The sequence below is a fragment of the Microtus oregoni genome, unplaced genomic scaffold (assembly GCF_018167655.1).
Source record: "Microtus oregoni isolate MIOR12 unplaced genomic scaffold, Mior012 000000F_ref0000247, whole genome shotgun sequence".
NCBI classification, from domain to species: domain Eukaryota; kingdom Metazoa; phylum Chordata; class Mammalia; order Rodentia; family Cricetidae; genus Microtus; species Microtus oregoni.
This window is the reverse complement of record NW_024543059.1, coordinates 60,062,618-60,076,804: the sequence shown is the minus strand read 5'-3', so window position 1 is coordinate 60,076,804 and position 14,187 is coordinate 60,062,618. Positions and strand designations below refer to the sequence as shown.

Below are 14,187 nucleotides of genomic sequence, written 5' to 3'. Positions count from 1 at the left end.
TTAGGAGCTGGCTGGCGGAACAGAAAAAGACTCATTACAGTTTGTATCCTTTGAATTCCATGTACATAAATCCTAATCCTACCTTTACATATGATCCCCTTCCAAACTGGAGTGATTTATCAGGTATGTTATGTTTTTTATTTACATAGTTGTTTGACAGTAAAATTATATTTCTTACTTTATATTTCTAAAAATTTTATATTTCTAAAAGCGGTACAAGTTAAATTATTAGACACAAATTTGTCATACATGTATATACAATTGTTTTAAATCAAAATATCATTAATATGATAAATTCTATTTCTAGGCAAATATACTGGTATTTACTAAAACATTACACATTTTGCTAATCATTAATTTTGCCATAATACTGGCTTTTAACTTTATTAAAAATGAGAAATTATAAAATGTAGGACTATAAAATAGGTAATAGTCTTCAAAATAGTCACTAGATTTATATTATAATTTGCAAAACCCACACACAATGTAAAATTGAAGTCTTATTTTTAAATTTATTCTTAACTGATACATCAACCTTATGATTTACATAAAATATTGCCAAGGAACAAAATGGCTTACTTTGTTCAAATCCTTATCTAAAATTTCAAGAGAGAAGTTAAATGAACATACATATTGGTGGTCGGAAGGATGTGCCCATTTTCTTCTGTGTCAGTTCAGCTTTCAGTGTCTGTAAATCTGAAACTGCTTGTTTCCTCATCTGTAGAAAGAGGTGTCTTTTAAACATGAGTTTCATCTCAGCTTTCTAGAAGGATGTCATGGTGGGAATTGTCCTCACCCCTCATGCCTTCCCTCTTACTAGATCACTACAGTAAGCTGAAGTTACCCATCATTCTTACATCCTTTATGAGTATATAAAGGGCAGTTGAAATGTCTCAAAATATAGAATGAAAGGAACTTTATTTTTTAAGAACTTTAGCTTCAGAATCTCAGTGTGCAACAAGTAAAACAGGCAGTAACAGGATCCTGAATACAAGAGCCTTTAGGAAATGGATAGTTAAGACACATAATAGGATACACCTGTGCCCAAAATGCTTCTAAGGGTCTTAAACCTTTGATTTCCTCGTTTTATAATTAAGGAAATGAGCCAACCAAAAGGCTGAGTACTTTGCTCAGAGTGCAAAACTACAAGTTTGGAACAGCCACCTGTATTCCACATACTGACTGTGTACAGACTAAAAGCATGAGCACCACCTATGATTTGTTAGGAATAAAGAACCTCAGGCTCCCCTGGGTTTATTAAGTCAAATGCTGCATTTTAAACAAATTCTCCTGTTAAGATAAAACCATTAAACTTCAGAAGCACTACTTATGCTCCACTACCTTGAATAAATATGGTTGATTTTCTTTCTCGTATTTCTCAATGGTATTGGTGGGGATGTTTTAGGTGGTTCATTCAGAAGTCAATAAATACTATTGGTTACATGTCTTTTAGGCACTATGATTAAATACAGGATTTTTTTCCTTCCAATCCGTAAGATGAAAATTTCTTGTCTTTAAAACTGAATTACTATTTAGGGTGAAGCCATAAGTCACACGTGTAAAGTTACCATCTATACAGAAAAACTCTAATGTGCATGCTCCCTGAGGAAAGTGGAGGAAGTCATGATTGAGAGTTTAGATATCCTCCTTTCTGCACCCCACTATCCTCAGGTATACAAGTCTCAACCTTGGCTTCTTCTCCACATACTGAGCAGATATGGTTCCCTTACTGGACAAATTATTTTTTATTGCATACTACTTAATAAAGTTATCCTGTGTTCTGTCCCCCTTAAGTCCTAAGCATTCTAGTGCTGAGGCAGCCTTCAGGGAAGTGAACTGCATCTAGAACTGCTCTGTCCCATGTAGTAGATAGGAGTAAATAAAATTCAAAGTTTAGCATCTAGCAGAAGAGCCATACTTTATATTTTTGAAAATAGCAACAATAAAATGATTATACAAGAAAAGGGAACAAATTAAGTGGGAGTTTGAGGCTTATTAGGAGGTATGTCAGAAAATGTAGAAAACTATTTTTAAAGTGTTTTTCTGTTTATATTATACTGATTCACATGATCCTTTAACTTTTAATTCTAGTAAAATTTTACTTAATTTTCCTTTGGCCTTGTAGCATGCATCTTTTTATTGTATTTAGTTTTCTTCCCACATTTTTAATCCATATTCTTTGCTGCTAAAGTGCACTAACTTAAAGAGTCAGTGTGGCTACCCTTACAATATTGATATTTAAGGATAAACTCCAAACTATTTTATTTCAAGATGAATGTTATAATCTGATTAGGAGAAATATAGATTACCTTAACTTCTAATATGAGTTTCATTTTATCAGTATCCAGTTTTCTCTTAAGTTGGTCAATTGCATGCTGTACTTCAGTGATCTGGATTATAAGACAATTCTGTGTGAGACAGAAAATCATTTATTTAGAATATTTGTGAATTTACTATAAAAGACCTTATGAACATAAACTATGAAATGATCACAAAAATAATCTATTTCAGAAAATCTTATTGTTTTGAGTAGATACTGAAAATGAAAACCCTTTCTGTTGAGCTCTTGTGCTTTAAGGAGTGACTTTCTCTCCTGTCCTACCTCTAATCATCTATTTTAAAAAACTGAGCCTGGCATCATGACACATACTTCTCAGTATTCAGAGGCTGAGGCAGAAGGATCTCAAGTTTGAGGCCAAACTGGGTAAGATCCTGTCTCAGAAAACAAAATGGATATTTGTAAAACTGACCATCAATTTAATATCATTAACACTATTATCTTATGAAGATATGAGCAAACACTTTTTCTTGAAAAATGTATGCACAGTACAGTTCTCTTTACTAAGAAGTTATTTAAGAATTTTATACCTCCATGTATGACTGTGGTGGCATAAATCTTTAATCCCAGCACTTAGGAAGCAGAGGCAGGCAGTCTCTGAACTCAGTGTTAGCCTGTTCAACAGAGTGAGTTCCAGGACAGCCAAGGCTACACAGAGAAACCCATTTTCAAAATACAGAAAACAAACAAAACAACAAAAAAAGAATTTTAAACTTCCTTTGTGAATCATTCTCATGCTGAACTGAAGCATGGTTAATAAAAACAGAGAGCAATTAGGGTTCAACCTGAAGGTCAGAAAAACAAAACAACCAGCCAATGGCTCTTACCTCTACCTCAGTCTGAAATGGCAGTCCTGCCTCCAGGAATCTCAGAATGAGACTGTGACTGAGAGCTGTCTCCTCCTGTTTTATAATCCTCTCTAGTTCTGGGATTAAAGGCGTGCAACACCTAGTTTCTATGGCAATAGTGTGGCTACTGGGATTAAAGGTGTGTGTTACTACTGCCTGCTCTGTACGGCTGACCAGTGGGGCTGTTTTACTCTCTGGTCTTCTGGCAAGCTTTATTTATAAAATGCCACTACATAGAACCAATACAATTATAAGATAAAGATATTAATTAGGCTAAAATAGTATTGAATAATATGTTAAGTAATTATTTTAGCCTATTTGGATTTTATTTAAATTTACCTAAAGTAGTAAAACATTATCTATTTCACCATGTCACTATCAAAGTGAAGTCATTATCAAAATTAACATATCTTTAAATCTTTTGGACATGTAAGATAAATCTAATAAAAACAAACTTAATGAATGAATGCTGGTTTCTTTATTTTTGCCTATTTAATTATGTGGTAGAATTATACAATAAAGGATACTCTTGTCTGTGATGTAAGATTCAAGATTATCTCAAGAAAAAAAATGAGTTGATCAAAATTCCATGATTTAAAGAATTCCATAGGATATCAGGAATTTTGAGTTTTGTTGGTGTTGTAACTCCCTCTACCCATAGGGCTACAGTGAGCTAGCTCTATTAGCACCTTACTCTTAAGTTTATCAGTTAGTGATTTCTTTGTAATGCTAATCACCCTAAGGCAACCAGAGCATTTGTTACTGAATCAGAGTTATGCCTAGTTAACCTCCACAAGGCTAAAGGAAAGATTTTTATATTTCATGACTCTGTGTCATTGTAGGAAACCTAGTAGAATCACTGTATCAAGGTTAAACATTGGAATGAAATAGTTGCCTTTCACTGTATCTAGGGTAAATATCAGAATGAATAGTTGTTTTCTGGAAGTTCTTAGACCTTGAAGATGTCATCATGAAAAACAGTGATTGTTTTCTCTAAGCTACGGAGCTGGTTTTTGGAAGCAACTCTACAGCCTTTGCATGATTTTGGTCACAAGATGCTCCTGGCACACCAAGGGGTCTTGAATTTCTGGGTACTGCAGACAGTGACAATAAGGACAAAAGTGGCAGGAGCATGACACTTTCCTTCTGAAAACATATAGATTAGACCATGGCTTTGGTATGAGGAACCTGTTTACCCCCAAAACAACTTTTATGTGACAATCAGTAACTAAGCCTTTGCATGGCTGTTGGAAGTTTAGTTCATAGAAGCTGTTCCTCCTTGCTATGACAGAGAGCTGAAATTACATCTTGGAATGACTCTTTTTCAAAAGACCCAAGCACTCTGGGTCAGGTTTCTCTCCTTATGATCTTATTAGTCACTTTCAACTCTACTGCAGGTGCTAGAAAAAAAAGCTGTCTTAGGAAGCCAACAATACCGACAGGGAGGAAATACCAGCATCAAGGCCCTAAGAAATATTGTCTTCTGACTTGTGCATCCTCAGCAGGCTAGGGACTTGTGTTTTACTCTCCAAGCAAGTTTTGCTCCAAGTAACCTGGAGAATCCTAAACAAAACACAAATTAAAGCATACTTCCTGCATAGGACTTTTCTAGAGGAAGGGAGAACAGTTAATAGTACCTTTGAATCTGAGATATTTGCCAGATTCCTTGGTCGCATCTTGATCTCCCTGGCTTCAAGCTGCATGAGTAGTTTTTTATAGTAAAGTTCCAAATCTTCTCGAAGTTTTGTTAAAACTTCCTCCAGTGATGCTGTGATTTTCTTGGTGTCCAAGTATTTTTTCTTCCAGCTGTCACAGACTACAAATAAAACACAAACCACAAGAGTTATAGGTGGATACTGTTAAAGCAGTGGTTCTCAACTTGTCGGCTGTGACCTCTTTGAGGATTAAATGATCCTTTCATACGGGCCACCTAAGATAATTGGAAAACGCAACTATTTACATTACAATTCATAATGGTAGCAAAATTACAGTTATGAAGTAGCATTATTTTTTATAATAATTTTATGGTCAGGGAAGCCACAACATGAGGAACTATATTTTGAAGGGTCACAACATGAGGAACTATATATTGAAGGTCACAACATGAGGAACTATATATTGAAGGTCACAAACGAGGAAGGTTGAGAACCATTATGTTAAAGGACTAAAATTTTAAGGTAGAAAGAATCCTAGAGTTAAAAAAATACATATATATCAATTTAAAAAAATTTCCTTCTTTCCTTGTTTTCAGTTCTTACAGACCAAAAGCTGAAAAAAGTCTGCTAGATAGTAATATCCTTAGTGTACTGGTCTGAATGAGACAGGCTCATATACTTGAAGGTTTGGTGCGAAGTTAGTAAAACTCAGAAGGATTGGGAAGTGTGGCCTTATCTGGAGATGTACCACTGGGGGTGAAGGAAGCAGACTTTAATGTTTCAAAAGTCCATGCCAGGCTCAATGTCTCTGTCTCTCTGTCTCTCTGTCTCTCCCCTCCTTCCCTCCCGTATCAGATGTAAGCTCCCAGGTCCTGCACCAGTGCTGTATCTGTCTGTTTCCTGCCTTGCTTTCTGTCATAATGCTCATAGAAATCCTCTGAAACTGTTAACGAAGTCACTACCTAAATGCTTTTTGTTATGTTTCCTTGGTCTTGGCGTCTCTTCACAGCAATATAAAATAAGTAAGAGAGAAGTTGGTACTAGGGTTTAGGGTATTGCTATGGCTGGTTACCATGTTGAATGTGGAATGTGACTTTGAAGAGTGTCTGGCTGCTGTAAACTGGGTTTAACAGGCCATCCTACAAAGAACTTGAAGGACAGTAGTGATGGGAGCGATGTGGACTATGAGGCCCAGCTCAAGAGGTTTCAGAGGTGAACACTATTAGCAACTGGGTAGAGACAACTATTGTAATATTTTGGCAAAGAAAGTGGCTGCTTTTTGTTTTTCTCCTAATAATTTCCCTGAGGTTAAACTGAAGAGTTTTGGACTAACATAATGGCAGCAGAAACTTCAAGCCAACATAGTACTGACTGTGTCACATTGTTATTAGTGACCACTCATACAGATCTAGAATGAACAAGCAAGTGGAGCAAAAATACTCCCATGTTTGAGGAGCACAGGGAATGTAATACTGGAGCCAACTCCTGAGCACAAGGAAATGAGAAGTTTATACAAAGGCCTGATGCTAAATGAAGAAAGGGAGGGAAAGCTCCAACGGGAGCAGAAGCCAGGAGCAAATCCAGTTCCAGGAGCCAACACAGTCCTGGGACACTGGCGGATCAGGACTAGATCCGGAGTCAGTGATCTCCACTGGAACAGGTACAGGGGAGTAACGGCTGAGCAAGTGATCCGGAGTCAGTGATCTCCACTGGAACAGGTACAGGGGAGTAACGGCTGAGCGAGTGAGCCAGAGCCAGAGACCGCTAAGGGTCCAGAAGTGAATCTGGGACCTTCAAGGGAGTAGACCTAAGCCAGGACCCCTGTGGGTCTGGGCGTGAGTCTTGGACCTACCAGGAACTAGGCCTGAACCAGGACCTCTGCCAGTCTGGGTGTGAATGAACCTGGAAACTCCGAGGCAGGAACCAGAGATCTCTGTGGGGCCAGGCATGAGTCTGGAACCTCAGAGGGAATAGGCCTGAGCCAGGACCTCTGTGGGTCCAGGCATTGGTCTGGGACATCAAAGGGAATAGACAGGAACCTGGAACCTCTGTGGGTCCGAGCATGAGTCTGGGACCTCTGAGGGAGTAAGCCCGAGCCAGGTCTTCTGAGGTTCTGGGTGCACCCAAGCCTGGGAACTCCGAGGCAGCAGACTGGAGCCAGAAACCTTTCCAGGTCCAACTCCAAGCCAGGGACTTCTGCAGGAGGGGATCTAGACCAGGATTTACAGAAAGAGGGCAAAGCCAGCACCCTAGGCCAAAAAGGCCTGAGATAGCAAACTCCAAGGGAGCAGAGCAAAGCCCAGGAGTGCTGACCTATCTCCAGGAACACGAAGTAACCAACAGAGTAACTAGAACTGTGACACTGACTGTACCATGAGGAACAACCATCTGAGCTTTGGACTCACTGGTACCAGAAGATTATGCAACAGAATCTCAGACACCCCAACCACACCTATTAGAGAAAAAGATGAGTAAAGATAAGAACACACACTACACCACAAAGAACAACACCAGTAAAACCTAAAAACCCTACAACAGTAAGACCTGAACAACCAAATATGGATGAAGCAGAAGAAAATGACCTAAAAAATAACTTCAAGAGAATGTTTGAAACTCTTAAAGAGGAAATGACAAATTCACTTAAAGAAATAGAGGAAAAGACAAACAAAAAATTGGAAGACATCAGCAAATCACTTAAAGAAAACCAAGAAAAAGAAAATATATGAAACTATTCAGGTCTTGAAAACTGAAATAGAGACAATAAAGAAAACACAAGCCGAGGGAATTATAGAAACAGAAATCATGAGAAAACGATCAAGAACCACAAACACAAGCATGAACAGCAGAATACAAGAGATGGAAAAGAGAATCTCAAGCACTGAAGATACAATAGAGGAAATAGACTCATCAGTAAAAGAAAACATTAAATCTAACAAAAGCTTAACCCAAAATATCCAGGAAATATGGGACACCATGAAAAGGCCAAATCTAAGAATAATAGGTAGAAGAATTTTAAAAAAAGGAGATCAAGGGGATACAAAACAGAAAAGAAGTCAAACTCTCACTGTTTGCTGATGATATGATAGTTTACATAAGTGATCCCAAAAATTCTACCAAGGAACTTCTACAACTGTGTAAAACCTGTCTGTCCTGGAACTCACTGTATAGACCAGGCTGGGTTTGAACTTAGAGATCAGCCTGCCTCTGCTTACCAAGTGCTGGGATTAAAGGTGTGTGTCACAATACGTGGTCCCCAAATGTTTTTAAGATTGTGTAATCTAGTTTAAAATCCTCCAAGAGCTTCTAATCTTATTTAGAATAAAATCCAATCTTTTGACTTGGGTTTTCTGATTTTCTCAATTGTTTGCCAACAATTCACTTTATTTAACATGCTCTATCTACTCTGGGCATTTTTCAAGCCTGACTACCACAACAAGGCCATCCTTATCTCTTCACTTGGATATTTACTATTCCTCTTATGCAGACTGATATTTCTTTACAATGCCTGCCTCATTAATCTGATTTGGGTATCTCTATTCAGAAATGCCTTCCTGGGAACCCTAGCTAAAGTACCATGCTGCATTCCTCTCAACTGTATGTGTGTTTGCCTACATGCCCATCTGGGAACCATGTGTGTGCATTGCCCATAGGGGCCAGAAGGTAGCACTGGATCCTCTGGAACTGGAATTACAGGTGATTGTAAACTATCACATGGTTTTTCACAATTGAACCTGGATCAACCTAAAAGAGCAGCTGGTTCTCTTACTGCCAAGTCACCTCTCCAGCCAACTGCTCTTTTAAATTAGTTTTGAAATTCTCATCACTAGCTGATACTGTCTTATTGTCAGTCCCCTACTGTTTGGAAGCACATTCCTCATAGCAGGGCCAAGTCCAGGTTGATTCTGTTCATTGTTGCATCCTTAGTATTTAAATTAATACTTAGCACATAGCAGGATCACTAAATATCTGATATTTTGTGTGTGTAGGTGAGTATGTACATTTCTTCTGAAGTAAAAAGTGACTCAGTTTTCATTTTAGATATGAAAAGAGTAAGACGCACAAGAAAAAGGAAACTTGCCTAAGTAAAAGACTGACTTAGCATTAGAATCTAAGCCCCATGACTTCTAGACCAGTGTTAATTTGACTCTTTCAGTATTACTCAGGATTAAGTCACTACTTCAAGGCAACAATTCAATATTCTTAAGCATCTTCTTCATAGCTTATGAAATGGCCCATGGCCTTCAGTCACTTTGAGGATTGAAACTTTTAGAATTCTTAATTTATAGCAAAATACTAAAATAGATCAATTCCACATACGGCTTTTTCTTCATAATCCTCAAATGCAACACAAAATGAAGGCTTCTCAAATCATTTACTATTTCTCAAACAACCATCTTATACTTTCCTTGCTCTGGCTCATATTTCCACTCATTTCTACTAGCTCGAATCATATTGCTTCTGGTTTTATTGTAAGAAAATGACTTTCCCCCTTAAGTTCCCTCATTCATTCATATTAGCAAAGCAGCAAGGCACATATACCCCTAAATTAAGCAGTTACGGCAATTCAAAGACCTAAAGATGGCTTCTAGAGTTAGTGATACATGACCTGGAATGACCTGTTGGAAACAACCCAGTGAGCTGAGCAGAAGCAAGTGAGAGAAAGATCAGTTGATGACTAGGGAAGAACATGGTGGAAGGCATGAAGCCACGGGACACACTTGGACCCTAGTGCATCCAACTCCTTCTGGAAGGCTTTCTTTGTTTCTTCCATCCAGCATATGTGCTCCTCCTTTAAATTTCTATACATACAATTGTGAATTTCCTCTATAAAGCACTAAACATGATGTATCATTTATTCTTAACTTGGTTATCATTTTCCTGACTGTATTAGCTATTGTATCTTCTCAGCCCTTATGACAGTGTCTAAATATGCTAAACACTTTATATTTACTTAATAAATGAGGGAAAGAATTAATTTGAGTTTTGATAGCAAAAATATTTGAGTTTTAATTTACAAAGCCTTATGCAAAGCATTTATTGCTTAAAATCAAATGATTATTTTCTATATTAATGTACTTCAATTACATATTATATTCTATATTAATGTACTTGTATTTCTGTATTAATGTACTTCAATTATGTACTGTAACAAGTGAGACAATTATTAATTATGAATGTATTAGTTATACTGAAACTATTAATTTTGTATAATTTAGGGGTAGTTTTCTTTGTAGTTATAAAATCTGTTTAATAAACTTACCATGATATCGTTTTGATTTATTTTGTTCAAATAGCTTTTCAACTTTTTTTAATAGTTCTTCTCTAATATTTTCCAGATATTTTCTTTCTTCCTTTACTTGTTTCATTTGTTCAATAATCTTCTCTCCTAGAGAGATTATAACCCATACTCATCAATTCTGAAAAGCTAAAAGATGGTTCATATCCCAAAAGACAGAGTTAAAAACCTGAAAGTGTATAAAAAAGAACAAAATTTATTCAGCATGTATGTTTTTCTTTCTGCTCTTACCAGTATGGAGAATATGGAGGAGACATTTTGATTTGCTTGGGTTTATAAAATAGTATATTTCTTCTGCATTTACAAAGATGTGTGAAACTAGAAAGTCAGATTAAGTTATCCTTTTATTTTTTTTTTCCTATTTTTGGCAAATTTATTTCGGGCCCAAAGTTACTGTGCTTATTTATATCTTATACAGAAAATGCATATTTGAGATTGAAATATTAGTGACTAAATATACAGTGTAGTCAACATAAAATTAATATGATTTATAATATATAATATATAGTACAATATTTATAACAAAATTTGCCATTTAACTATTTTCAGTGTACAGTTAAGTGGCATTACCATTCTTACAATGTTTTATAACCATTCCCACCACCTATCTCCATAAGTTTAAAAGATTCATAAATGCAAACTTTTTGGCCATTAAATTATAAATCTTCATTAACACAATTAACTGTGCCTCACACAGATATTCGTACTTATGGTGTTACAAATACTTACTCTCGATTTTTAACAAAGAGGAATCTGTTAATCTTGAAGAAACTCGCTGAGAAGGAAATGAAGGGAAATCAATAAGATCTGGTAGGGTGATGTGCTCCTTGTCACGCACCTGAAAGCAAGCAGGAGAATGAGCAAAACTGACAATGTGAAGCATTCTGTAGTCTGTCCACGGTGTGTGCTAAAGCACACTGACAATGTTTTATTACGTAGTGGTGAACCCCAATACTACATTTGCAGCTAGAGATTATTTCTCATCTCTCGTCTCTGCATTTCACTATGGCTTGGACATTTTATGAAGACAGTATAAGCAAAGGCTTTAAAACTTCATTATCTTTCTAAGTGTGATTTCTGTTTAAGATTTCTGATCTTATTCACTCAATATAATAGCTTCTTAAAGTTTTAAGATGGTCATTGACTTTTTTCTCCCTGTCAATTCTGATAATTTATACTTGCCAAAAAAATTGATGAGATGAGTCTACCACATTTTCAAAATGTTAGCATATTGTTTTGTATCTATCTTATTCTTACAAGCCCTACCTTCTCTGCTTATATTTAAAGTTCCTCAACTTTTCCTCCCTCCCTCCTCCTCCTTTTGTATGTATATAGTTGTTTTTGTATCTGGTGTATACCTGGTGGGGGTTTAGAGGACAACTTGCAGGACTCACTTCTCTCCTTCCATCAAGTTGGTCCTGGTGTCATCAAGCTTTGTGTTAAATTCCTTAACCTGCCGAACCATCTTGCCAATTCTTGCCTTAATTTTCTTATTTTTACCTGTTCTTGATAACTCAAGTCTTGCCATGCTATGATGACAGCATAAGGTCACAGAATCCTGCATTTTACATGCAAGTGTGGAAATAGGAACTCTACCCCAGAGTGTAGCCAGGAGCTCACAATTAAGCAAAGTTGGACGCACACTTTCTATAACAGAGCACATATATAGACAGCACAGAAATGTCAACTCTGCTCCATTCTAGAGCGGAAGGACTCCACCAAGAGCGATGTTTGGTAGATCATAGCACTTTGAATGAGTGGGTCCAAAAGCAAGAAACTGAAAACACAAGACTGGAGATGGCTATCACGAGCAGGCAGTTAAGGGAAGTGTTTTGAAAGAAGAGCTGTTTCCTGGAGGCTAATGGCCAAGATGAGAGTTCCATTAAGTTAGTAGAAAACAGCTGCTCAGCTACTGAAAATGCCTGTATTTGACAATGGCTGCGGAAGGAAAGGTTTATTTCAGCTCTAGTTTCAGTGATCTCAGTCCACAGCTGGTTTTCTCTAGTATTGATGTGTCTGTGATGAGGCAGACACATGGCCACATGACTGTGTGATCCAGAAAACTACCTCAGAGTAGCCAGGCACCAGAACAAGAATGTCTACCAATAGACTTCTTCCTTCCTCTCCTTGTATTCTGTACAGCTCCCCAGCGTGCTGGAGGGTGGTGTCTCCATTTAGGATCTTCACCACTATCTCTCTGGAAACACCATCATAGACACAGTCAGAAATGAGCCTTACTAGTTCCTAGCCATATTTCAATCCAATTAAGTCAGCACTCAATATTTATAATCATATCTACCTCATAAGATTTGGTGTTGTTTGCAGGGGAAATGGAATCAAACGAATTGATATTTTTAAAATCCTTAGAATAATCCCTGGTGATAAATCTAGTATTACTTGCATCTTAATAGCATCCTAATTCATGCTGCAGACATTTACAAAATTCTCTCCATGTTTTCACTTCTTCAGAATAAACTGGCAATATAAATATTGTCCATTAGGTCTTTTAGACTGTTCCGAGACACATGAAACAGCAGATCCAAAGCCACACTGCTAGTAACTGAGAACTGATAATAACATCAACCACTACTATCTATTCTTTCAACACATGCAAGAAATCTGATCTAAAAGCTGCGTTAATGAAATACACCTATCAGTGTATTCAATTACAAATTATCTAATAAAACCACCAATTAAAGGTTAAAGTACCTTAAAAATAATGAAAGCATTTTTAAAAAATGATCTAAAAAGCTATTGTGGATAACATTTTCATCTCACTTACTTAGGCATATTATTTCTTCACCAAAGCAGAAATAAAAATTGAACCACTAGAGATATTACTGATATTACAACATATCTATGGAATTATAAATAAAAGTGGGTATTTAAGATATAGCTAAAATTTTAATTTCTGTATTATTAGTATGTTGCAATGCTACATTTAGGTAAAAATTTTAATAGCATACCGGTTTGGCCTGCCATCTATTGATAGCTGTATTATCATCATCATCTTTCCAAAGATATGGACTTAAAAGAGAATAAGATTTGAAAGTCATTAAAACTTTATTCCATGAGTATTAGAACCTACATGTTCATACATGAGTGATGCTATATAAATACAAACATAACTTTGAAAATGTTTAAAGTTAACCTCAAAGCCAGATGGGTGGCTTATATCAGTTTTCCTAACTTTTTTCATGGATAAAGCAGAAGACTGCTTGAGCCTCGGAGCTTAGGACCAGCCTGGGCATCAGAGTGCAACCCCACACCTCTTAAAAAAAAAAAAAAAAAAAGACTCATACTGATGCTGGGCTATCTATTTTACTTCAAACTCATTAATAATCAACATAAGTTATATTTAAAATGAGTAGTAAAATGAGACATCTCTATGGATCCATTATGGTAGGGTTAAAAATAATTTTCTCGGAAAATAAAAAAAAGATCCAAAAATAATTAAAAGTTTTAGAAACATAATTCTTTTGTAAATAAAATGATTTTGCTTCTACAATTGTTGCTTTATTTGAAAAGACTGTAATCTAAATGTTGTATAAATAAATACATTCTTTTCCTTATACTCCAGATTAGGGTATGTGTAATTACCATTTATACCAATTACCTTTTTAGGTTTCCCAAACAATCATTTGACTCTTCCAATGATCCTGGCACCTCAGAACTTCCATGGTGGTTTTGTGTAGTCTGGCTTTCCTCAGCTGATGTTTATGGTCATGAATGGCAAATAAAGCACAATTATTAGTAAATATAAGTATAATAAGCATTATATAGTAATAATATAGTAAAATAAGCATTGTTTTCATATGTGTATCTTATAATCTTATGTCACAAACTTTGCAAATACAAATGCATATTTTCCAGAATAAGTTTCACAAAATATTAGTTCATATGAATAAGATTCTCTAGTGAACTCAACTGATCCCCCACCCTCATCAACAAAAAACACCTACATGTGCACACTTGCTATTGCATTATTTCTTTATGTGCAACATAAATCTGAAAGAGGAAATAAATTCGGCTTTATCAGACTTAAGTCCT

General features: G+C 36.2%; 1 protein-coding gene across 4 annotated transcripts in view; it reads right to left on the bottom strand.

Moving 5' to 3' along the window:
• Spata1 (spermatogenesis associated 1) overlaps window positions 1–14,187 on the bottom strand; it is a 38,380-nt gene that overhangs the window by 6,790 nt on the left and 17,403 nt on the right. For all 4 annotated transcript variants that reach the window (XM_041668297.1, XM_041668152.1, XM_041668210.1 and 1 more), the window contains 7 exons: window positions 13,754–13,847; window positions 13,104–13,164; window positions 10,867–10,975; window positions 10,102–10,227; window positions 4,824–5,002; window positions 2,310–2,408; window positions 631–718 (listed from right to left, as the gene is read on the bottom strand). In XM_041668297.1, the coding sequence (XP_041524231.1) occupies window positions 631–718; window positions 2,310–2,408; window positions 4,824–5,002; window positions 10,102–10,227; window positions 10,867–10,975; window positions 13,104–13,164; window positions 13,754–13,847 (756 nt within the window). The remainder of the gene's footprint in view (window positions 1–630; window positions 719–2,309; window positions 2,409–4,823; window positions 5,003–10,101; window positions 10,228–10,866; window positions 10,976–13,103; window positions 13,165–13,753; window positions 13,848–14,187) is intronic.